This window comes from Sapajus apella, unplaced genomic scaffold (assembly GCF_009761245.1).
Source record: "Sapajus apella isolate SASKATOON/1434 unplaced genomic scaffold, GSC_monkey_1.0 scaffold17, whole genome shotgun sequence".
Lineage (NCBI taxonomy): Eukaryota > Metazoa > Chordata > Mammalia > Primates > Cebidae > Sapajus > Sapajus apella.
The window spans coordinates 11,274,792-11,299,035 of NW_022436957.1; the positions used below are offsets into that span (position 1 = coordinate 11,274,792).

The following is a 24,244-nucleotide window of genomic DNA, read 5'->3' on the forward strand; positions in this document are numbered from 1 at the left end:
CAAAAAAAAAAAAAAAAAAAAAAAATCTTTAAATCCCAATTTCCTCATTTGAAAAAATGAGATAGGAATAATATTACACTTCTTTGGGCTGGGTACAGTGGCTCATGCCTGTAACCCCAGCACTTTGGGAGGCCAAGGCAGGCAGATTGCTTGAGCCTAGGAGTTTGAGACCAGCCTAGATAACATAATGAGACCCTGTCTCTACAAAAAAATAAAATTAGCCAGGTGCGGTGTTGTACACTTGTGGTCCCACCTACTAGGGAGGCTAAGGTGGGAGGATTGCTTGAGCTGCGGAGGTCGAGGCTGCAGTAAACCATGAACACACCATTACACTACTGCCTGAGAAACAGAGTGAGGCCCTGTCTCAAAATAATAACAATAATAATAATAGTAATAGTAATACTTATCACAAAGAGATCATGCATATGAAAACTCTGAATAAACTGAAAGACACTACGCAATCATCATCCTAGTCAATGTGAAGTTATAGTGGTAGAAGTGTTGACCAATGCCTCACACATATGGCTGCTAGGCAGCTCCATGTTACAGACGGCAGAAGTCACCACTTCCATGATCAGGACATTTCCAGTTATCATATCTACCTTTGCAAGCAGTCTTCGTTTCATGTTCTGCTCCAGTGAGAGGTTACTATTGACTTTTCACCACGACTTTGTTATTTTGCTTTTTTGTCTTTAAATTTCACTTTCATTGAAATATTATGATTCAAATATGTGAATTTATCATTCCTCAAAACATATATATAATCCCAGAAAGTACCTGCTATAGAGTTCTAACTTACAAAACTGGCAAATATGACCCAAGTATTTTGGGTGATTTAAATTGTAACATATCTCAGGCAAGACTAGATGATGGAGGGCTCGAGGTCATTGTCTTCAGTGATAATGCCTAACCCTGCAAATGAGCGGGAAGATAAATAATAAATTGTCTCAAATGCAGCAAAGAGGTTTAGAAAGATGAGGACTAAAACAATTACTGAATTTGGCAATTGAGACATCACAAGTGATCATTACCTGAATAGCTTCAGCAAAGGTTTGGAAGGGGGCTACTGAGAGGTCAACTCTGATTTCAGTGAGTACAAAACGAATGGAAGATAAGGAAGTTGGGATATCACTCCTGATTACTCTTTTGAGAAATGTAAGAAAAAGACTAGGTGGGGACTAAAAAGTGATTGGGGGCAAAGGAAAGTGTGAAATAAGAACATCAGAGACCTGTGTGGTTCCCAGGCTAAGTGAAAGCATCTGTAGAAAGGGAGTAGTCAAGAATATAACAGAGAGAATGTGGAAAGGTTGAATGTACTGGAAGTGGGCAGGATCAAGCATGTACACCCAGAGACCATTGAACCACCAGCAATTCCTTGTCCTTGGCCATACCTGCAAATCTCCTGGGTTCAGTTTACCAGTGTGTCCACAGAAGTCTTCATGGGCCATGCTGCCCCCTTCCAGAAGGTAGGATACCTTTGAAAAACAAACAGAAAAAAAAGTAGATCCTTTGCCCATTTTTTAAACTGGATTATTATTTAATTATTCCTACTGACTTGTATGAGTTCCTTGTATGTTTTGGAACTTAATCCCTTATTAGATAATATAGTTTGCAAACACTATCTCCCATTCCATGAGTTCCTTTTCATTAAAAAGAAAAATAGCCATTACATGGAATAGTCTCAACAGTTTTTGGTAAAAGAAAAAAAAAATAGCCAAAGGACTTGAATAGACACTTTTCCAAGGAAGACATACAAATGACCAACAGGTATATGAAAAGGTACTCAACATCACCAGAAAAATGCAAACGAAAGCTACAATGAGATATCATCTCATTTCTGTTAGGACAGCTATTAACAAAAAGTCAAAAGATAACAAGTGTTGGTGAGGATGTGGAGAAAAGGGAATCCTTATACATTGTTGATGGGATGATAAATTAGTATAGCCATTATGGAAAAGAATATGGAGGTTCCTGGAAAGATGAAAACTAGAACTCCTACATGACACAGCAATTTCATCCTGGGTATATATCCAAACAAAATAAAATCACTATCTCAAAGAGTTATTTTATACTCCCATGTTCATTGCAGCATATTCATAATAGCCAAGATATGGAAATAACTAAAGTATCTGTTGAACAATAAATAGATAATGTGGCACATATACACAGTGGAGTACTATTAACCCTTAAAAAGGAAAGAAATCTTGCCATTTTCAGCAACACGGATGAACCTGGAGGATACTATGTTAAGTGAAATAAGCCAGACACAGACGGACAAATACTGCATGACCTCACATAAACAGAGTAGAAGGGGAGCTACCAGGGGTCAGGAGGTAGGGAACATGGGAAGATGTTGATTAAGGGATACAAACTTTCAGTGACAAGATGAATATGTTCTGAAGACCTAAAGCACAGCAGAGTGACTAGAATTAATAGTAATGTCTTGTACACTTAAAATTTGCTGAGAGATCTTCTGTGCTCTCACCACGAAACTAAGTAACTGTGAGACAATGGATACCTTGGCTTGATTGTGGTAATCATTCCACAACATACAGACACACCAAATCATCACATTATACACCTTGAATATAAACAATTTTATTTGTCAACTGTACCTCAATAAAGCTGGAAAAAGTAGGTATTGGGTAGCTGTGAAGAGGTGTTTGCTTTTACCACTGAAAATTTGTTGAGGAAAGTGTCAGGAGCAACTAAGAGGAGTAAACCGAAAGAAAGAATCTCTGTGACAGGGCCACATTAACCCTTATGTCTTTGAGGGAATTTCACCTAGGTGACCCTTCCTCCTAGCAGATAAAGGCCTGAGCCTGCCAAAGCTCACAGCTGAGTGAAAGGAGACCCTACTCACCCTTCAGCCCAGCAGATGATGGCCCTGCCATGGTGGGCCCTGGAGATCAGAGTGAAAGAAAGCCAGTTCCTTTTGAACCAGCAGAGTCCTTGTTACCAAGACTTGTTCACACAAGTGTGTGGGATGACATATGTGAGGTCCTGTCTCTACTAAAAACACAAAAAAATTAGCCAGGCGTGGTTGTAGGTGCCTGTAATCCCATTTACTCAGAAGGCTGAGGCAGGAGAATCGCTTGAACCCGGGAGGTGAAGGTTGCAGTGAGCCAAGATTGCGCCATTGCACTCCAGACTGGGCTATAAGAGCAAGACTTCATCTCAAAACAAACAAACAAACAAACAAATAAACAAAAAATTAATAAAGTTTAAAATTTAGCACCTCAGGTGCACCTGCCACATTTTGGGTGCTCAAAAGCCCCATCTAACTAATGGCTACCATATAGGATAGTGCAGATTATAGAACATTTCCATCTTTACAGAAAATTCTACTTGACAGCACAGATTTAGATAGAATGAATTTGAAAATCAGTAGTCAACTATGGTAGGCATTTTGTGTGGATAGAAAAATCTTCCCAGGACTTTCTGCAATCACAGTACATTTTGGTAGAACAAGACTCATATCAACTCTAAAAAGCAGAAGAAAATTAAACCCTTCTCATTTTATTATTCTACTAAAGGGAAAAATCAAGGAACCCTAAAATTCTCATTTTAAGGCTATTGTGATTACTCTAGCAAATAAAGATTAAAAGATACCAAATAATTTGCAAGAATTTTAAATTACCTCAGGCACATGGTAACATTGTTATTTGAAATATATAATTTAGCACTTAAAGCTTAAAATGTTGTGTGTCAGGACATGGGCTCTTTTTGTATAATCTATTTGGATTCGACATCCATTTTGTATGCATTTGGGAAAATGTATCTGTAACTCCTGCAAGAAATACCAATCAGCCTAAACAGTTCTGAAAGGCATGTGCAAAACCACATTTATCTGCAAAGCACGTGTGGCTCCCCAACTTAAGCTTAAGGGAAATAAGTTCTAACATTTACATTATCATTATTGGATGAATATTTGTACATTAGCTATCTAAACGTTTTCTTTAAAACAATGTGTTTATCCTTTTTAGTCTTGGATATTTTACTTTAAAATTTTATTAACCATTATTAAATGAGTGAACCAAAAAATGTAGTCTTTGACTACAATCCCAACATCTCTCGTAATTATGCAGCCGGACCTAATTTAAATCAGAATAAGTAATGCTTTTTACCAACGAATCCCTAAATCCACACACACACACAGAGTGGAAATATAAGATTTAAAGAAGAAAGAAAAACAAAAGAAAATGCACAGGAGGCAAGAGCAGAGAAAATATTTATGAAGTTCTCAGCATATACATCAGATATTGCTGTTTTACACAAACAAAATTGTTATTTTCTCTATACAAGCACTCATCGAATATGTCAAAGCCAGATTGTTTTTGTAGGCTGTTTTTGCTTTATCCTAAGGCATAAAAAGTAGACCTAACTAGTCTTTTTTTATACGAAAATTCCAAAAGTTGTTTTAAAAATCATAAATGGCAATGGTTATTTATTAATTTGCCCTATACTTTTGTGTATTTAGGACATAATAATAAGATATCAATTCACAGATATAAAACGTATAATACAATAATTTTAAAATAATATATTGAGTAGGTAAGTGCGCCAACAACATTCATTGAACAAATACTCACTGATGTCCTATAATGTCCTAAGTACAGTGCTGGGAGTTAAAAAAGTGGAGAAGACAAATACAGTACTTGTCTTCATGAAGCTTATATTCTCACAAGGAAGACGTATAGTAAGTAGGATTGGTAGATTTGAAAGTAGAAATTGAGTTTGCAGAGCCGAGCCCCCTCCTCTCTCCCTCCTCTTGATAGTTAGCCTATGCATAGAAAGCAAGTATCCTCTTTCTCTCTTTGCCTTTATGAGAGGACTAGCACCTGTGGTGGTAGCCTACAGGGGTCTAGCACAGCTGGTGAGATCTGAGTAAGTCTGCCTTATTTTCAGGTGCAATATTCAGAAGCCCACCTGCCTGCAGATATAAGCCACCTTCTCCAATATCAGCTTTATCAGAAATAAAGGTATTTTTGTGTCTGCCATCTTTCTTACTCCTTTATCTTCTCAACTGGTTGAGAATTCAGTCTGGGAGAACAAGAGATTATTTATTATGCTTCCTAAAACCTAAACCAAAAGCAATAAAACCCTTGCTACTGTCATGCTGTTGACATTTTATATTGTAGGTTTATAATAAACTCTTCATAAGCTAACTTTATTGGATGCCAGTTCTTGAAACAAAATATTTATAGAGCACTTAATACAGTGCAAATCAGGGCTGGCTGACATGAGGACTCTCCATGTTTCATCCTGCAGAACAATATCGTTGAGGTGTACTGTGAACAGAATAACCTAGGCAGGACCTTTACCCCAGCAGGTCACAGGCAGATGGCTACAAAAATTAGAGGTTCTAGGTTTGAAGTCTAATACCCCCATCTGGGAACTTGCTATGGTAATGGCCACAATGCAACATTGGCACAGGGACAGGAGAGACCCATTTGTATGGGAAATAAATATATGATAGCAGCAATTTCAAACCAGTGGGGAAAGGATGTATTTTCCAGTGAATGATATTGGAACAAATGACCATATGAGAAAAGACAGTAATCCCACACTATATACAAAAACATATTCCAAATGGATGAAGGATTTAAATGCAAATAGTACACTTCTGAGATTTAAATCTAAGGAGACAAAAATACAAGGTTTTCTGCACAACTCTATTCTCTGCAACATTTACTGTAATAGTAAAAGACAGGGACATTCTGGACGATGGGTTAATAAGTAGCACCAACTAAATTACGGAGTAGCCATATAAGAGAATATTATGCAACTGTTAAAAAGTGATCTAGATCTTTACCTATTGACACAGAATAAAATGAAAGATTATTTAATTGAAAAAGCAGATTACAGAACAGCAATTCTGTTTAAAGGGGACAAATGAAACAATGTATTTAAATGGACTCATTTAAATAAAATTATATCCAGTTGTGTTAGTATTCATGGAGGTGCCCGGATGAACATACATCACAATGTGAACAGTAGTCATCTTCCAGATAGTAGAATTTCAGCTATGCTTCTTTCCACTTTTCCAATAGTTTGAATTTTCTGCCATAATTGTCTTTTATATAATGGAAACAACCTGGATGAACATACATCATAATGTGAACAGTGGTCATCTCCGGATAGTAGAATTTCAGACATGCTTCTTTCCACTTTTCCATTAGTTTGAATTTTATGCAATAATTGACTTTTATTCAATGGAAACAACTTTATTTTTTTATTTTGGAAAAAAACGAAGATGCTGCCGCTAATCAGCGGCTGAAAGTAGGTGGGATAGTTTATTTTTACATAGACGCTGATGAATATCTTGTTCCCTGGTTAAGTGAACCGGAGCTGGATAGGAAGGCAGTGAGACCCAAGGGAAAACAGAATCAGAAGAGTAACTCCATATTACATGTAGGACAATGCAGCTCCAACTTTCACATGTGTTACTGTGTGGAAAAAACCTGCAATTTTTACAGACAGCGCTTATGTCAGAATAGGAACAAAGCATTTAGGATCCAATACAAAGCTTAAAAATGTAAGGTGACAAACAAAAGCTTCCAGATTTTCTTTACTGGCAATCTCCATTGTTTGGGTTGAAGCTCCCCTTTGGGTTCTCAAAGGAGTCCCTTTCAAATCATATTCTTTTCCATTCCCAAATATTTTTCAATTATCCAAGTCTAAGGGCTTTCAGGTTGCTAATTGTCTAAAAATATGTCAAGCAACTTTAAAAAGTAAATTGTGGTGAGTATGACTCATTTGAAGATGAAATCTAAGTGGGAACCAAGATTTTTTTTTTTCCAAATTTGATTCTAGGAAGCAATTTCAACACTTTTTTAAAAAGATTCAGTAAACAGTTATCCCCCCTTTCCTTTGCTTTTGCAGTGTGGATGTTCCTTTCCTTGGTTATACAATTAAACCTCATTGCTCCTATCCTAAATATCATAAAACCTGAATTAGAGAAATCTGGTCAATGAAGTTTTATTGAATACAAAATGCCTACTTTTTACTACTTAAAGCAAAAAAAAAAAAAAAAAAAAGAAAGAAAGAAAACCATACTTTCAGCCTTTGGGGGGGAAAGTCAGAAACCAAGGAAACCACTGACCTTTTATTTATTATAATCTTTTATTTATTTATTTATTTGCTAAGTAGTATAAATGCTAGACTGGGACCTCACATATAAATTAATGTCTATAGAGGAGTTTTTTAAAAACTGAAGCAGTACTTCTGAGAGTTGACACAATCCAGATGATTTTTTAGGGCATTACATAATCACAAACTCCTGGAGAATTGCCGTGGGTGGCTGACAAATTGTGAGTGTTATGTTTAAACTCAAGAGTTGCATGTGTCTAATTAAGTAAGAAATTTGTAATCTGAAACAGGTGTTTTCTTAAAGCACTTGACATGCTTCTTTGCCCTGCTTCCTCTTTTCCTCCTTCTAGTTCTTTACGTGGGTCTTTACTAAATAGTTTTGCTTCCTTGTCAGTTCTTATTTCCTTGTGTGTTTGTGTCTGGGGGCAGAAGGAGAAAACACACGATAGTGATGAAAGAAAAGTGTCACTTGCTATGTGAAGTTTAGGAAAGGTGTACCTCGAGGAGCTATAAATTAATTCTGAAGAATTACAACGCATGAGATAATATAGTTTGTTGTTTCTTTCTGACTGGTATTGAGAAGGCAGAGTCTGAGTAGTACCTCATTCAGTGTTTAAGAATAAGATGCAAGACCTCTTCTTCAAAGCAAAACGTTTATATTATAGGGAAAACTATGTTTTCCTTTAATTTCCATTTGCTTTAAAATGGTGGCTTTTTTATTTTTTATTTTTGTCTACTAGTGGCTTGGTAGGAAAAAGAGAAAAACAAAACAAAACATGAGTTGAGGTCATGGCTGATGAGAGATGCCAGCAAGGAACATATTGCATAATAGAAGCTGCTAACTGGTCTTCAAGGATGTTTGAATCCATACAATTAAGGACTCAAGTTATTTTACAAAAATGTTTTCATGACTCGAGTAGAAACCTGGAAAATCATCCCACTAAATTGACTCACCCAATCCCAACCCCACATAAGCACTTTTACAAGTTCCAAAAGGTGGTTTTAACAAAAAGAAAAAGATAACCAACATGGTTCAGGTATTCGTCCAATGGACAAATCCAAGTATTGTCAACCTCTACCAGGTCCTGCCTTGACATTTCCCTGCCACCATCCTGCAGAAATACCAGTGCTTCTGAGACTCACTCCACCCTGTCCCCTGAAGGTGTGGCCCTGTCTCCAAAAACTACTCAAGCTTTGGGGCTGTGGTGCAAACCTTGGGTTTGCCATTTACCAGGTTTGGCATGCAGGGTGAAGTCCCTTCACTTCTTGGAGGCTCAGTCTCCTCATGTACAGAATGGACCTGGGAGGCGAGCTCTCCAAGTATGGTAAGGACTAAGTGAGTAATGTATGCAAAGCACCTGGCCATTAACAGGTGTCGAGGAAGCTCTAGAATTTGGCACAGCCACCACAACTCCATGGGCAGAGATCCCATTCATGGATCCTCACTCATGCTTCTTGGAATAGCTCCCCACCCCCAATATTCTCATGGTTCACCTCCTCACTTCACTCAGGCCTCTATTAAAATGTTACTGCTTAAGAAAGGCCACCTCCAACCAGCCCATCTGGTCTAGTTTATCAGTCAATTCTTTATCCTCCTACCATGATTTGTTTCTTCTTCCTAGCTTTTCCACTATGGGACACTATATTATGTAATTATTTGTTATTCATTTATTGTTTGTCTTCATTAAGAGAATGTAAGCCCCATGAAGGCAGGGACTTTTTTAACTTGGCTACAATGGTGCCTAGCACATAGCTGGTACTGAAGATTTGTTGAATGAATGAATGAATCAATCGATGGATGGATGGATGAATAGCATCTTATATTTGCATAGCATTTCAACATTTACAAAGCTTCTGATCCTGGAAATATGTGATCACCTATATATAATTGATGAAAACATCATGGCTTAGTGAGATTAAGGTTACAGTTAATAATAGCAGAACAAGGATCTAAACCAACATTTTCTGTCCTGGAGAATAAAACTATTTTCACCCCCGACCCCCATGTTGCCTCACAAATGCTGACGGCATACTGTCTATCATGTTCGTGCTGGGAGAACAGGGCTTGTCTCAGAGGAGAAATCCCATGACAATTGCAATAGGAGCCAGAACTGCAGGGATTTCATACAGGTAACAGGAGGACTTTGCCAACTTCAATGGCTTCAGGCAAACTGGCTATCTCAGGCAAAGAAAGGGTCCTACTGCTAATATACACAAAGCTGAAAATAGGCCTCATAATTTCTGAGTGAAGGGAGGAGGTTTATGGAAGATCCCAAAGCCACAGGATCCTGAGATGAGTTGATCATTAAATCCTTCTTTGGTGTGGATATCAAAGAGTTCCACCTAACATCTAACTACAAAGAAAAGAACAACTGACTTATTTGTCTCTTTTTTTATGTTGTTCCCATTCTCAAGTCTCCCAAACCTATTTTTTTCTTTCACTCTGATTGAAATTTCTGACATGGACATCAAGGTTCATAATAATCGTATTCCCAAACCTAGCTATTCAAGAGAGCTGAATTGCAAACTCCCTCAGAAACTTCTAGCTGCTTCTAGGACCCCAGGACCAGGAATGCCCCTTCTCCTTCAAACCCAGATCAGGAATAAACGTTTTAAGGAATCTCTTCCGACAAGCTACTCCTGGGTCCCCATGTAATCAGCAGCCCAACTTCTTAACTGGCACCACCTACATCTGGTAAACGGTGCTCAGGATGTTCATTTCCATTGTTTTAATTTCCATGTTATACTGAAGGGGCCTGAAGGGAATGGCTTGCTAACTTCTATAACTATCCAAATTTCCACATACCCAAGTGTTCTCTCTGTACCCAAGGGAGAAAAATGGGTAGTCAGAACTATTGTTGCTTAAGAGAGCCCTCTGCTGACACAAATTATGTATGCTCATTTTTTTCCTAAAATCAAACCTCACCAAACCAGATCTGTCTTGCCAATAGATCCACTGATTACTAAATATGTCTTGTAGTACATGCATGGCTTCTCTGCTTAAAGACTGTGTGTCACTGTGGCAGGCTGCTGTGTAGTCATTAAGGGATCACTGTGTTGTGGTGTACAGGGAAGTTCTTCTGCTCAGTACAGTCTCCAGTTAAAAGTTGTTAAGGCAGACACCTAAGAATGAAGTGCCTGAAAACACTTGTTTGTACATATGGTCTTAGGCAGGTTTGGGACTCACAGGGGTCTTACAGAGGGATAGATCTGAGAGACTCATGCCAATTTTCCTTTTAATATTTTGTTAAAATTTCATTAAGCAGCTGACACCTTTTTATGGGTACATTATTATAATGATTCCCTGATTCGATTCACTGTAAATTTAATTTCTCAAACTTTTAGTGAATGTGATCATTGTACTTGATATTACTGGGCCCCAGGCCCCAGGATTTTGGACATCAAGAAGCAATAAAACATTTTATAATAAAGAGATCTGAGAGAGGGGTGCCAATGTTTTATCTTCCTTAGTCTTTTTAAAATAAACATTAAATTTTGGAGTAATTTTTAAGCTTACATAACAATTGTAAAGATAGTATGGAGACTCCACCCAACTTCTGCTGCATTAACATATTACATAACCTTGGAGCATTTACCAAGACTAAGAAACCAATGTATATACATTGCCATTCACTAAAGTATATCACTTATGTGGCTTTCACCAGTTTTTCTATGAATATTCAATTTTGGTCTTGGATCCATGTCATCATGTCTCCTTGGTTTCTTCCATTTGTGACAGTTTCTCACTCTTTCCTTGTTTTTCATAATCTTGATAATTTTGAAGAGTACTGGTGAAGTATTTTATAGAATACTCCTCAATGGTGGGTGGTGGTGCCAGCTTTTAAACTCAGATTGTGAAAGGGAAAAGTCATCTATTATGGTCATCATTTCATAAAAGAAATGGCATTCTAGTAACCAAACCAAGGAAGAATAGCAATTCTGAATAAAGAACAGTCTTTTAAATAAAATAAATTTATCTCTAGGAAAGGCCCACTACTTTGCTAATCATTCCCCTCTCCCCTTTCTTTTTCTTTCTTTCTTTCATTCTGGCCCATTCAAGATAACATGTCATCACAAACTCACAAACAGGAAGTCAGGAATCACCCGGAAGGAACACAGTGGTCATTGCTTCCTTACCTTCAGGGAGCTACCACTCTAGCAGAAGATAAACCGCTAAAATATGCAGACAAGAGAAATGAAAGATAAAGAGAAGTACAAGCAAATCCAGTGGAAACACAGAAGAAAGATTAATTGTGACAAAGAATTGAGAGGAATGAGGGAGTAATTCGTGGAGGAGGAATCCTCCAAAGTGGGTCTTAAAAAGATGAAATTTGGAGGAAAAATTTAAGGTGAGGAGAAAAGGTATATGGAAAGGGGAAAATTAGGTTGTAGCAAGTTATAAGCAATTAAAAACATGAATTTGTTAATTATTATGTTACTACTAGATCATGAACAGTATTGCAGCTATAGTTAATGATTGCCCTTTATAGTAAGTTAAATGATTGCCCTTAAATAGCCAGGTACAATCAACCTAATCCATTTCCTCATTTTACTAAAAGTTTAAAGGACAAGTGAGATCACTATTTTGCACTTACAGGTAGGAAAATTCAGATCCCTGGACCATGAAAGCATAGGTCCTACAGTAAGTGAGTGGCAGAAGGAGTATGGGGTGTTTATTCATAGTTTATGATTGACGTCATCTGTACAGTCTCATTTCTAATGGTATTAAAAATCTTTTAATCATCTGAATGTGCCAACGTATTGAGAAAATATGACATATATAGAAAGGGAACTTAGTTCCAGAAGGAGTTGTAGCAAAGAAGAGTGGACAAGTGTGGGCCTGGGATCAGATGGGCCCACCAAATCTTGCTCTGTATGGCCTGTGTGAACTTCGCAAGTCACTGCCTCCCTGAGCCTTAGTTTCCTCATCTGTAAAATGGGGGGATAACAATTCTTACTTTTCAAGGTTGTTGTGAGGCTTAGAGATAATGTATCAACAGATGAAGTTTCTCATAAATCAGTAGTTAATATTATTGCATGGCAAATTTCCTTCAAGTTTAATCCTGTGTGGTCAGGCCTGTGATTCTAAGAGTCTATTGATTGGATGACTCTGAAATAGCTTTCTTAGTAGTGTTGATGATTTGCATGAAGCTTTTTTATCATATAATGATCTATGTTAATTTATTTTAGACTTATTTTTCATTTCACTTGAAAAGACTTATTTTATATTTGGTGACATAAAATAATGTTTTAATGATTGGCTTATAGTCTTTGTTACATCTCCCCCTACTCAATTTTTTTTTTTTTTGAGACGGTTTTGCTCTTGTTACCCTTGGCTGGAGTGCAATGGCACAACCTCAGCTCACTGCAACCTCCATCTCCTGAGTTCAAGAGATTCTCTTGCCTGAGCCTCCCAAGTAGCTGGGATTACAGGCACCCGCCACCACGTCCAGCTAATTTTTTGTATTTTTAGTAGAGACGAGGTTTCACCATGTTAACCAGACTGGTCTTGAACTCCTGACCTCAGGTGGTCCTACCCACTTTGGCTTCCCAAAGTGCTGGGATTACAGGCATGAGCCACCATGCCTCCCCACAACCCCACTCAATTTTTCTACTTAATACTCTTGGAATGTAGCCTTTAAGACATGAATGGTTTTTGTTTGTAATTGCAATGTGGTGTGAGTGGGGTGTACAGGGAAATTTATTGGGAATTTATTTGGGCTACTTTCAAAGAATATTTCAGTTATATTTCTACCCTCCCTCTTATGACCTATGCTTGTTAACACAGACCAGGCTTTAATTCTTTGCTGAGGGAACTGTCCTGTGCACTGCAGGATGTTTGGCAGCATCCCTGGCCTTTACCCACTAGATGGCAGTAGCACTCCCCAGTTGTGACACTCAGAAATGACTACAGAAATTGCCAAATGAGTAGCTTCTTGGGCTTTCGGTTAACAGCAAGTGTAGAATTTGCCATATGACCCAGATGGACAAATCACCTCCTGTTGAGAACCACTGACACAGACAGCACTCTACAAAAAGCAGAACTTTTAGGCTAAAAATGGTTTTACTTTAACGTGATTGTAAGTTGACAGTTTCAGGATGTGAAATATTGTCCATTGGTTCATAGCTAGAGATCAACCTTGGGCTTTGAAGTCCTTCCCCAGTAATGGCCCATCCTAAAACTTTAGACCCTACAACACCCCCACGCCCGCCTCCCACCCTTCCAGATCCCATTTGCAAGCCGAATTAGACTACTCACTGTTTCTACTATATCCCCACACCGTCTTTCACCTTTACCTCCACTAACCGGAGTCCAATCTTACTTATTGGTTAAGGCCTTACTAAATGGCCACATTTTCCCTGAAGCCCTCCCAGACCCTTCTGTTAGAAGGGATAGCTTCTGCCTCAAAACATGAAACTTCTTCAACTATCCCCATCTTGTTCCTCCTTATTTTCTAACTTTCATGTAAATTGAAAGTCCTCTGCCTCCACTTCCAAACTCATGAGTGCACTCACTATTTTAACTTCCTTTCAGCTAGGGAATGTGTTGTGGAGGAGAAAGTTATGCTTTTGATTTAAGGCACTCTTAAATCTCATGGGCCTCTCTAATGGTGCACAAATTTTTTTAGAGAAAGTTCTCATCCCTGTTACACATTGGCATATATTATTAGCTTATCTGGTTGACAGGAATAGAACATAGGTAAGATCCATTTTATGTGGAGAGAGCAAACCCAAGTAGGAGGCCTCAGTAAGAGTTCCTGGAAAACAAGTGATTATCATGTCCTTCACTAACCATGAGAGCACAGTTTGTCTTTAAATATCTGAATGGCTGGTGTGCAAAGAAGGAATTTTGAACACATGAATTTCTTAAATAATTAACAAATACAACTAAATATTCTAAAGGTACAAAGAGAAAAAAAAATGGTTCAGTGAAAACCAACGATCTTGTCTACAACTTTCCCTTGTCACCCACTAACCTTCCCTAAAGGTCATATTACGAGTTTCTTGAGGGTCCTTTCAGAGATAATCCAGGCAAGTCCATGAATAAAGGTGTAAATGGAAACAACCCCAGTGTCCACCAATGGATGATTGGATAACAAAATGTGGTCTAACCATACAATAGAATATTAGGCAGGTATATAAAGAAATATTTATGCTACAAACTGAATGAACCTTGAAAACATTATGCCAAGTGAAAGAGACCAAACACAAAAGGCCACATACCATATCATTCCTTTTATATGAAATAGTCAGAATAGACAAATAAATAGGGACAGAAAGTGTGTTTCCTAGGAGCTGGAGGAAAGAAGAATGAGAAATGACTGATAATGAGTTCAGGTTTACTTTCTGGGCTGATGAAAGTGTTCTGGAATCAGCAGTGATGACTGTACAATCCTATAAATATACTATAAACCACTACTTTTTTTTTGAGAAGGAGCCTCACTTTGTCATCCAGGCTGAAGTACAGTGGCACAATCTCAGCTCACTGCAACTTCTGCCTCCCGGGTTCAAGCGATTCTCCTGCCTCAGTCTCCCGAGTAGCTGGGACTATGGGCACGTGCCACCACACCCAGCTAATTTTTTGTATTTTTAGTAGAAATGTGGTTTCACTGTGTTAGCCAGGATGGTCTTGCTCTCCTGACCTCATGATCCACCCGCCTCGGCCTCCCAAAGTGCTGGGATTACAGGCATGAGCCACCGCACCTAACCAACCACTACTTTTTAAAAAGCTTTGTAAATACATATTTGTACCTGTTATCATGTGTTCATTTTCTCTCTAAACATCATCTTCTTTTGGTCCTATAACATGTATTTTATTTGCATCAGGGTGGTCTGTAGAAATAATCATTCATTATAATAATCCATCTTCCCCACAATAAACTTGGTAATAAGCCATTTGTTTTTTATATAAATCCTACACTACGCCACAACAATTCTGCACCTTGCCTCTGTCACTTTCCAAATATCATCAAGATTTTTCTATATTAGGACCTATCAAGTCATGTCATTCTCTTTAATGACTACACAGTAAGCCATGCTATTGGACACATATGTTTAAACTATTGGTTCTCAGCCAGGGATAATTTTGCCCTCTCTCACACCCCCAGAGGACAGTTGACAATGTCTGGAGACACTTTTTATTGTCACAACTGAGTGTAGGAAGATGCAATTGGTACCTAGGTGGTAGAGGCCAAGGATGCTGCTAAACATCCTGCAATGCATGGAACAGCCCCCATAGCAAAGAATTATGCACCCAAAAAGTCACTAGTTGTGGAGGTTGAAAAAAACCCCAATCTAAACAGTTCATGATTGATTAATATTTAAATTGGCTACAATATTTGTCTTTATAGATAATGCTGCATAACATTCCATCTTTCGAATATATCACAATTTTCTTATAATTTCTAGATACATAATTATTCCTCTACTATTTTGAATCCTTTTTTTAAACTGTACCAGAATAAATATTTGATAATAAGCCTTTCTTCTTACTTTGGTGTTTTCCCAGAAATAATTAGATTCATAGAAGTAGGATTACTGGGTTAAAGGAGAATAACTTTTTTCTAGGGAATTATATCGGGTTCTTACTGTCATTATGAGTACGATGCTTTCCCCTGTTAAAAGAAAACTTCAGAAAAATTAAATTTAGCAGAGTTTAACGGACCAAGAAAAAAAAATTATTAGCAGATCTGGCAGCACCCAGAACCACAGCAGTTTCAGAGAGACTCCAGGGATGCCCCGTGGTCAGAACAAATTTATAGACAACAGAAGGAAAGTGACGTACAGAAATCGGAAGTGAGATACAAAAACAGCTGGATTGGTTCAAACAAGCATTTGTCTTGTTTGAACACCCAGCAGTGTATGAGTGGTTGAAGTATGGTGGCTAGGATTAGCCAAGACTCAGCTGTTGTTATAGGCATATACTCCTAAGTTAGGTTTTCAATCTTGTCTATTAAGTTAGGTTATGGCTTCTCTACAAGGACTCAAATATAGAAGTACAGAGTCCTTCTCAGGCCATATTTAGTTCTCTTTAACACCCCCATTATATCTGATTATTGCATTTAAGCAGGAGAATTATTGATTTTTACATAGTTATTTTACATCCAAATATCTACTAATAGGTTTTGGTTGACATTCTTGGTACAGTGGTGCCAAGGGGTGTCTTGAGAATGGAAGTGGCTTCAGCTTCCTTCTTATATCTGTTACTTTCACTCTCAAATCATGCCAGATGAATATAATGCTAAGATTTATGTGCTTCACTGTAATCACAACTTCAGGACAAATCCTGAGCCCTCCTCCCTCCTCCAATCATATAATCAATCAAAGCCACATTCAGCCACTGTGAGTTTTATTATTATTACCTACAAACAATTTTTCTCCTCCTTTCCCACAGCTGTAACTCTTACTTATTAATAGCTTCAAAGTTTCCAGAACCATATTAAACTGTGATGGCTCTGGTAGACGGTCTTGTCTTCTTTCTCATATTTCTAGGACTATAGCTAAGATCTCAGTGTTAAATATAACAAAAGATGCTCCCTGAACAACAGAGAGTCTTTATGATATTGAAAAAGTATCCTTTCCTGGTTTTCCAAAATGGATGTTTAATTTAATCACGCCTTTTTTCCCCAGCCTTGATGGTATGGTTTGCTTTTAAAAGTGGTACACAGCAAGCTAGAAAAAAAAAACAGGCTGTGTGCGAGGTGGGAGGTTTGAATCCGGTCATAAGTTTTAGGTGTGAATCACCAGGACCTTTCCCTTCCTCTCTTGGGTATTGTTCGGGCATTGCATGCAAACGCTGTTGGCTACCAACCAGTAAATATGAGCGTGGCTTTTCTGATGGGCGAGCCCTTGGAAACAGGGTGGTTTTGTTCTCGTGAACAAAATCAAAGAACTTGCTGAGGCTTGTAGTGAAAAAAATTTTAAAAACACTTCTCAGCCTAATTGAGAACACAGTAGACAAGACCACCCTAAAAGGTCCTTGCAAAGCAAGCAGGATGCTCTCCTCCTAATAGTTCTTAAATTTAATTAAAGAGGAGTGACTAATCATCTCAGTTTGCTCAGGACTGAGAGGTTCCTGGGGACAGGAGCCTTTCAGTGCTAAAACCAGGAAAGTCTAGAGGCTATCATTTAAGGATGATTTCAAAAGGCACAAGACATGTTTCTTCCCAGGGTAAGTGAGAGGTTCATCAACGGTGTCCCATCTACAAGTACCTCCTTTTTCGAGCTAAACTTTAACAGGACTTTCCCATGTCTCAGATCATTCTTTGTTTCTGATAATAAAGTTGCCCTAAATAAACCACAATATCAGGCCTGACCAGAAACAGGGTAACTGCAAAATTATTTCACCTTTTACTACTCAGGCCTTTTGAAAAACAATCCTTCCCAGAGCACAAACTCGTGGCAGGAAAAACTGAATGCATTTCTCCTTTTGTCTTGTGATCACTAGCTGTACCTCTTCCCTATAATATGCCTTCTCAATTTTCAGGCAAATTTTTAATAGAATATATATAGCTATTCAAACCAAAGAATTAAGTTTAAAAATTGATTAGCCATTAGCCCAGTAAAATCAGGTTCTCTCTCTTAGCTATCTCATAGAATCGTATTGCTGATTTGGAAGATCATCTAGACCGGCATTTCTCACATTTTAATGTGTATGTCAATCATTTGATGATGTAGAAATGTAGATTCTGATTCAGAGCTCTGAAGCAGAGACTGAGACTGCAAATAACACTGCTGGTTCATGGGTCACACCTGAGATAATGAGAATTTTATAGAATAATCTTCTCCACATTTCTTTGATCATGTATCACGAGCAGTTTAAATAAATGTGAGTGCGCACTCAAAATATGTATATTAGTTCCATTTTATACTCATGTGTTAGTAAGGTATAATTTCATTTTTATTAAAAAATAAATGAATGTGAGCTCCAGCATATCACTATTTTGAGGACCTAGATCCTGATAACGCATCAATTATGTGACCATTCAGTGCATGCCTTATTGCCCCAGTGCATGCTTATATTAGTTATTCTATCTTTGCATAACTAACTGTTACAAAGTTCTTCCTTCTATTTTGTATCTGTGCTTTGTATTCAAAGGTTTATCTCTGCAGGCATATAAAACAAGCCCAATCCCTCTTAACACTATTGCAATTCCTGTCACTGAAAATGGTCTGACTTCCTTAATATGTGAAGAGCTTCTATAAAACAATAAAAATAATACCAGCAACCCAGCAGGAAAAAAAAAAGCCAAGAATATTAAATATATATGGTGAATGAATGTTTTAAAATGAAAAGAAAATCAACCTCACTCAAATAAGAGAAATATAAATTAAAACTATCATACAGCATTATTTTTCACTTGTTAAGATGGCAAAGGTAAGAAAAATCAAATAAATACATTTCTGTTGGTGATGTTGCGGGCAAACAGGAACCTTCAGTATACATCACTGTGGTTATATCAGTTGGTACAACCATCATGGCAGATGCTTAATGAGGGCATTAAAATTAGTTTTTTAAACAATATTTAAAAATGCTTATGATATAATACTAAGTTAACAAAAAGATGCAAAACATAAATAGCATAGCACCAGAAAAAAAGTACTGAATGAAAATATATCAAAATAAAAACAATAGCTATTTCTGGATGGTGCACTAATATCACAGGTAAATTTGTTCTTTACCCTAGTCAGCATTTTCAAAATTTACAAGCCTGTATAATCTAGAAAATGCTCCAGGAAGGTGATGAGAGACAAGTGGGCCTGGCTTTAAATTTCAGGCTTTTAAAGCTCACATTAAGAGATAATGGCTTGCCACTTGAGTCCCTGGCTTACCTACACTCCTGGGGAAAACTGATAGAGTTTATTCTCATCATTTTTATAGAAAAATGTCATATATAGTTGCCATGATTACTGAATTAGAGAATACTAGACCGTTGCTCCTAGAATGAATACAGGATTGTGTTCCTCCAAACCTCTGGTCACAATATTTTGCTCAGTTGGTCAATACATGACTTTGTTTTATGTGTATTTCTCTTTAAAGATACCTTATTTAACATATATTGTTGATTAACTAACATTGTACTCTAGGCCAACAGTGCTACAACTCATACCCGAATCAAGTTTATCTAATACACATATTTTCTCTGTAAGCCACATCTCAGCTTTCTTACACTTAGGAACACTAGACAGCATTAGTGTATTGTGCGTGTGAGCCATTTAAACAGTGAAATTACTCACATAAAGCACAAAAATGTGGAAAAAGTGACACTAAATATACTGTGAAAAGGACATTTTCTTGTGAAACAAGAGAAAAAGGGCATCGCTTCATTCAACCTCAGCTGGGAATGTGTGCACTGGGCAGCTCAAATTTTTTGCCACTCTACACATGTCCACGAATTACCACAAAAGCACCACAAGTATTGATTTGGGGGTTAAAAATAAATTTTAGCAAGTAAATGAACTCAGAAATAATTACAGTTACAGTTTTAAGGAAAATTCTTAATCAAAAGAGCCAAACACCAATATTCTACAGCTACACTCCTTCAGGGAGCTGCTTAAAATTGAGTACCTTATATTTATAAAGCATTCCCCCCCCCCCACACACACACAGAAAGCATTTTCCATAATGGAAATGAAAGTAATATATTTAATCATTCATTTTATTTAATATATTCATTGTCTTCAACAAATACCATTTCTTTTATTATCCAATTAAATTCAAGCAGTAGTTACTGAGTAGCTCCACATAGAGAACACAGAGAATGATCTCAGCTGAAGCAATTTATGGTCCTCTTGGGTATGTAAGGGGAGCTTGAGGAAATCCTCAATTCTAATGCAAGACAGATAGAATACAATCAAGGTCATTAAAAAGGCATCATGTGCATGAGACTGGTAAAATATAATGTGATGAGGACAAAATGAAGGAGAAAGTGCATCCTTTTGGGATTGTTTGTAAAACTTGATGGAGATGGTGATATCTGAAATGACCTTGAAAGATTACTAAGGTGGTAAGTGGAGCTATGGGAATGGAGTGGACAAGAAGCAGCTCAAGCAAGAGCACAGAGTGGAGACGTCTTCCAGGAACAGGGTCAGAATCCAGCACGAGTGTAGGGTAGGTGAAAGGAATGGCTTCCGTTATTGCTGCAAAGCAAGCCATAGTGCCTTCAATGTGTTAGCAGAGAAGGGAACTGGAAGGTGAATGGCTAAATGAGGAAGGGAAAAGAGTCCAACTACCCTGATCCTACTTCCAGAAACTTCTTGGTTCATTCTCCTTTTACATTGTGGTGGTGCCTCTTTCCCATACATCTTTAACCTCCTTAATTAGACTGCATAGGAGGCAAGCAGGGATCATGCCTCACCGTTTTTAGCTCCCTCCCTCTGCCTTCTGCCCACACTTCCCAATACACAACACACCCTAACATACAAAAGATCACCCTACACCAACGCCTGCATGTCACCAGCCTTCAATAAATATTTACTCATTCACTAATTGGCTTTACAAACAAACATACTAAGACTTTAACAAGCCCTGGTCTTTTCCCTACGAATACAGGTTGTTCTCATGAGTAGATGGCTAAACTTTGTAACTAGGAAGTAAGTATCCCTGAACTTCCACAGAATATATGTGTGTGGACAATAAGAATCTTTGAAAGTTCCCTGTTGACTGTAGCCAGCGAAAGAAAAAAAGCAGAATCTTTGAAAGTGCCACAATATTATCTGTATCTACCTAAAACTGAACATTAAGTGTTCAGTAGAATCTCTAACTCTTGCAATTAAACTAGTAAATGTATATGTACGTCCTTAGAATCCTAATTTTTAGGCTGTTAAATTCAGGCCCCTTGATTCTATAATTCCTTAGAATTTAGTATAAATACTCATATAGTTCTTGGATTGTCTCTTGGAGTTTATAATATTACAGGAGGTTACACACATCTAAATATTCTTGTGTAGAAACAGGTTATTCTTTTCCTTTTTTTTTTTTTTTTGAGAGAGGGTCTCACTCTGTTGCCCAGACTGCAGGGTAGTGGCATGATTAGAAACAGGTTTTCTACATAAAAGTATGTTAATCACAAATAGTTTATTCTATTCCCAATAAATTATTTTAATTACAAAAATATTTTAATAAGCCAATTTATTAACTGCTCAAATAGGAATGTTTTTGATGGCATAATTTCAAAGAATACTAAAAATGGTAAATATTTACATTTGAGTATATCTAATGTAAAATAGCCTGTAACTTACAAATGAATTTTAACCTATTACTTATTGCTTTTAAAATCGAATTTTCTATTAGAAGAAAGAGGTATATTTCGAAATACACACTTCTGCAGTCAAATTATTGTACTTACTGTTTCAAAACCTCGATGTGGATGATCAGGAAATCCTCCTGGTCTACCTCCTTTAAATTCATCAAACAGTAAAAATGGATCCAGATTTTTTAACTGAAATAAAAATAAAATTTGCAGATTAGGTATGTCTTTTAAGCCATAAGCATAGCCAATGAGCAACTTTTTACAACTAAAATTGCTTTCAGGGAGAACTTATACACACTGATATGGTTTGGTTCCATGTCCCAAAATCTCATCTTTAGCTCCCATAATTCCCATGTGTTGTGGGAGCAACCTGGTGGGAGATGATTGAATCGTGGGAGCGGGTCTTTCCCATGCTGTTCTTGTGATAGTAAATGGGTCTCACAAGATCAGAGGGTTTTATTTTGTTGTTGCTGTTTTGTTTTGTTTTGTTTTGTTTTTGAGACGGAGTCTTGCTCTGTCACCAGGCTGAGTGCAGTGGCGCAATCTCAGCTCACTGCAACCTCTGTCTCCTGGGTTCAAGCAATTCTTCTGACTCAGCCTCCCGAGTAGCTGGGACCACAGGAGCATACCACCACGCCTGGCTAATTTTTGTATTTTTAGTAGAGACGGTGTTTCACCATGTTGGCCAGTATGGTCTCAATCTCTTGACCTCGTGATCTGCCCACCTTGGCCTCCCAAGATCTGTTGGTTATAAAAATGGGAGTTTCTCGGCACAAATTCTCTTTTTTTGCCTGCAGCCATCCATGTAAGAAGTTACTTACTCCTCCTTGCCTTCCACCATGAATGTGAGGCCTCCCAAGCCACATGCAGCTTTAAATCCAGTTAAACCTCTTTCTTTTGTAAATTGCCCAGTTTCAAGTATGTCTTTATCAGCAGCATGAAAACAGACTAATATACACATACACACAAGGATTCATGGATTATGTTATAGAGTTGACATTTTATGAGAAGCACAAAGAGTGGACAAACATTTTATAATCATCTAAAATATAAATAATCAAATACAAAGAAGATGTATTCTGTATCCTAAACAGATTCACAATCTTACAGTGGAACAGACTAGAAAATCAATTATTGCAACAAGATGATAAATGCTTTGGAGGAAGACAATTTTACACATATGAGAGTGGGATGGGATCAGAGAAGTTCAGGAAAATCAGAAAAATGGCACTTAATCTCTCTCTTGAAGTATATAATTGAGTTAACCAAGTAGATGGGAGAAAAGAAAAAGAAGGATATTCCAGGTAGAAGAGCAGAAAAACAGCTTGGCATGCTTGAAGAACTGTAGGGAAACTACTGTGTTGGAGCAAAAGATGCATATGGAATTATGAAACACACGGGCAGATGATGGATGACAAATCTTAAAGGAGTTTGGGTTTTATCCTGAAGGTGATGGGAGTTTTCATCAGAGTTTGATATGATCAGATTTAGAATGATCACTCTGTGGAAGATGGTTTGGTAAAGGAAGACAGCAGACAAAGAATATCTAGATTATCTCAAATAGTCTGAACAAAAGCAAGTGCCAGAACCAAGGCAATGGTGGTAGTGATGGAGAGTGGTTAAATGACTGGGTAGATATTTATGAGACAAAAAGGAAGAGCATTAACTGACTTCAATATTTTTAGCTATGATGTCGGGGAAGATGGTTGGGCCATTCAGCACTCAAAAAGAACGTAATAGAAGAAGCTGCCTTGAAGTAGCTATGATGATTTCATCTTAGGTCACACTGAATTTGAGATATCCATATAAATGTTACCTATATAAATGGAACTATTAATATTGAGTGCACATTATATTATGCAAAGGCTAGCAGGCAACTAAAGATCAATCTCAAGCTCAAATGAGAGGTAGAAACAGATCTGGCTATCATCAACACATGTTTATGATTGTCTTGCTTATTCTTGACCATGTTATTTTATATAAATTTTAGAAAATTTATCAAATCCTGTGAAGAAAAATTTTGAACATTTGATTGGAATTAGCTTTAATCTATGGATCAATTTGTGAAGAACTGACATTTGTATAATATTGAGTTTTCCTCAGTGTTTCCTCAATATAACCATGGTTATCCCCATTTATTTAGGTCTTTAAACATATTTCAATAAGGATTTATAATTTTCTCCATAAAGATTTTACATATATCTAAAAATTATTTTTCTAGCTTACTTATATTTTTAATGGAATTCTGCAAATAGCATTTATTTATTATATTTTGAACAGTTTTCTGTTGGAAATTAGAAACATGCTAGGCGATTTCTGAACACGGCTAAGCTCTTAATTAATTTGAATGATTCATCTGTAGCTTCTTTTGGGTTTTCTTTGTAGATGTTCAAATCACCAGTGTATTTATCAATAAACTTTTGCTTTATAGTTCACAAAAGAATGTTTTTGTCTTGCATTGGATTAAAGCCGTGGCAGACTGCAATTTCTCTGGGTTTTTATAGGCCTGGCTGGCTTTGACGTCTTCTCACTCTGGGACTCAAGCTGAAACAGTGGCCACTATGGAGGGCATTATGTTCCCATAGCCAAGGGCAGGAGCAAAAAGCAAGTCAAGTCAACCATTCACAATCACATTAACACATCCAATTGGTCAAAGCATGTGACACGGCCAGGCCCAAAGTCAAAGAGGAGGGCACTTAATTCCTCCCTATATGTCTCATGGGTAATGTACCTAAAAATGGATGGGAGTGTAAAATCCTATTATAGAGAAGGAGTGAATATTTGGTAGTAATATTTCAACCAATATCCATTAGCAAATAACAAGGGATTTTTTTTTCATTTTCAATCCTTATATTTTCTTTCTTTTTCTTTTTTTTTTTTTTTTTTTTTTTTTTTTTTTT

The 24,244-nt window shown here is 37.3% G+C and overlaps 1 protein-coding gene across 1 annotated transcript in view; it reads right to left on the reverse strand.

Moving 5' to 3' along the window:
• Positions 1 to 24,244, reverse strand: part of PIR (pirin) — a 120,663-nt gene that overhangs the window by 72,277 nt on the left and 24,142 nt on the right. Inside the window, exons 4-5 of the mRNA XM_032285962.1 lie at positions 21,441 to 21,533; positions 1,392 to 1,475 (exon numbers count right to left, since the gene is read on the reverse strand). Coding sequence (XP_032141853.1) covers positions 1,392 to 1,475; positions 21,441 to 21,533 — 177 coding nt within the window. The remainder of the gene's footprint in view (positions 1 to 1,391; positions 1,476 to 21,440; positions 21,534 to 24,244) is intronic.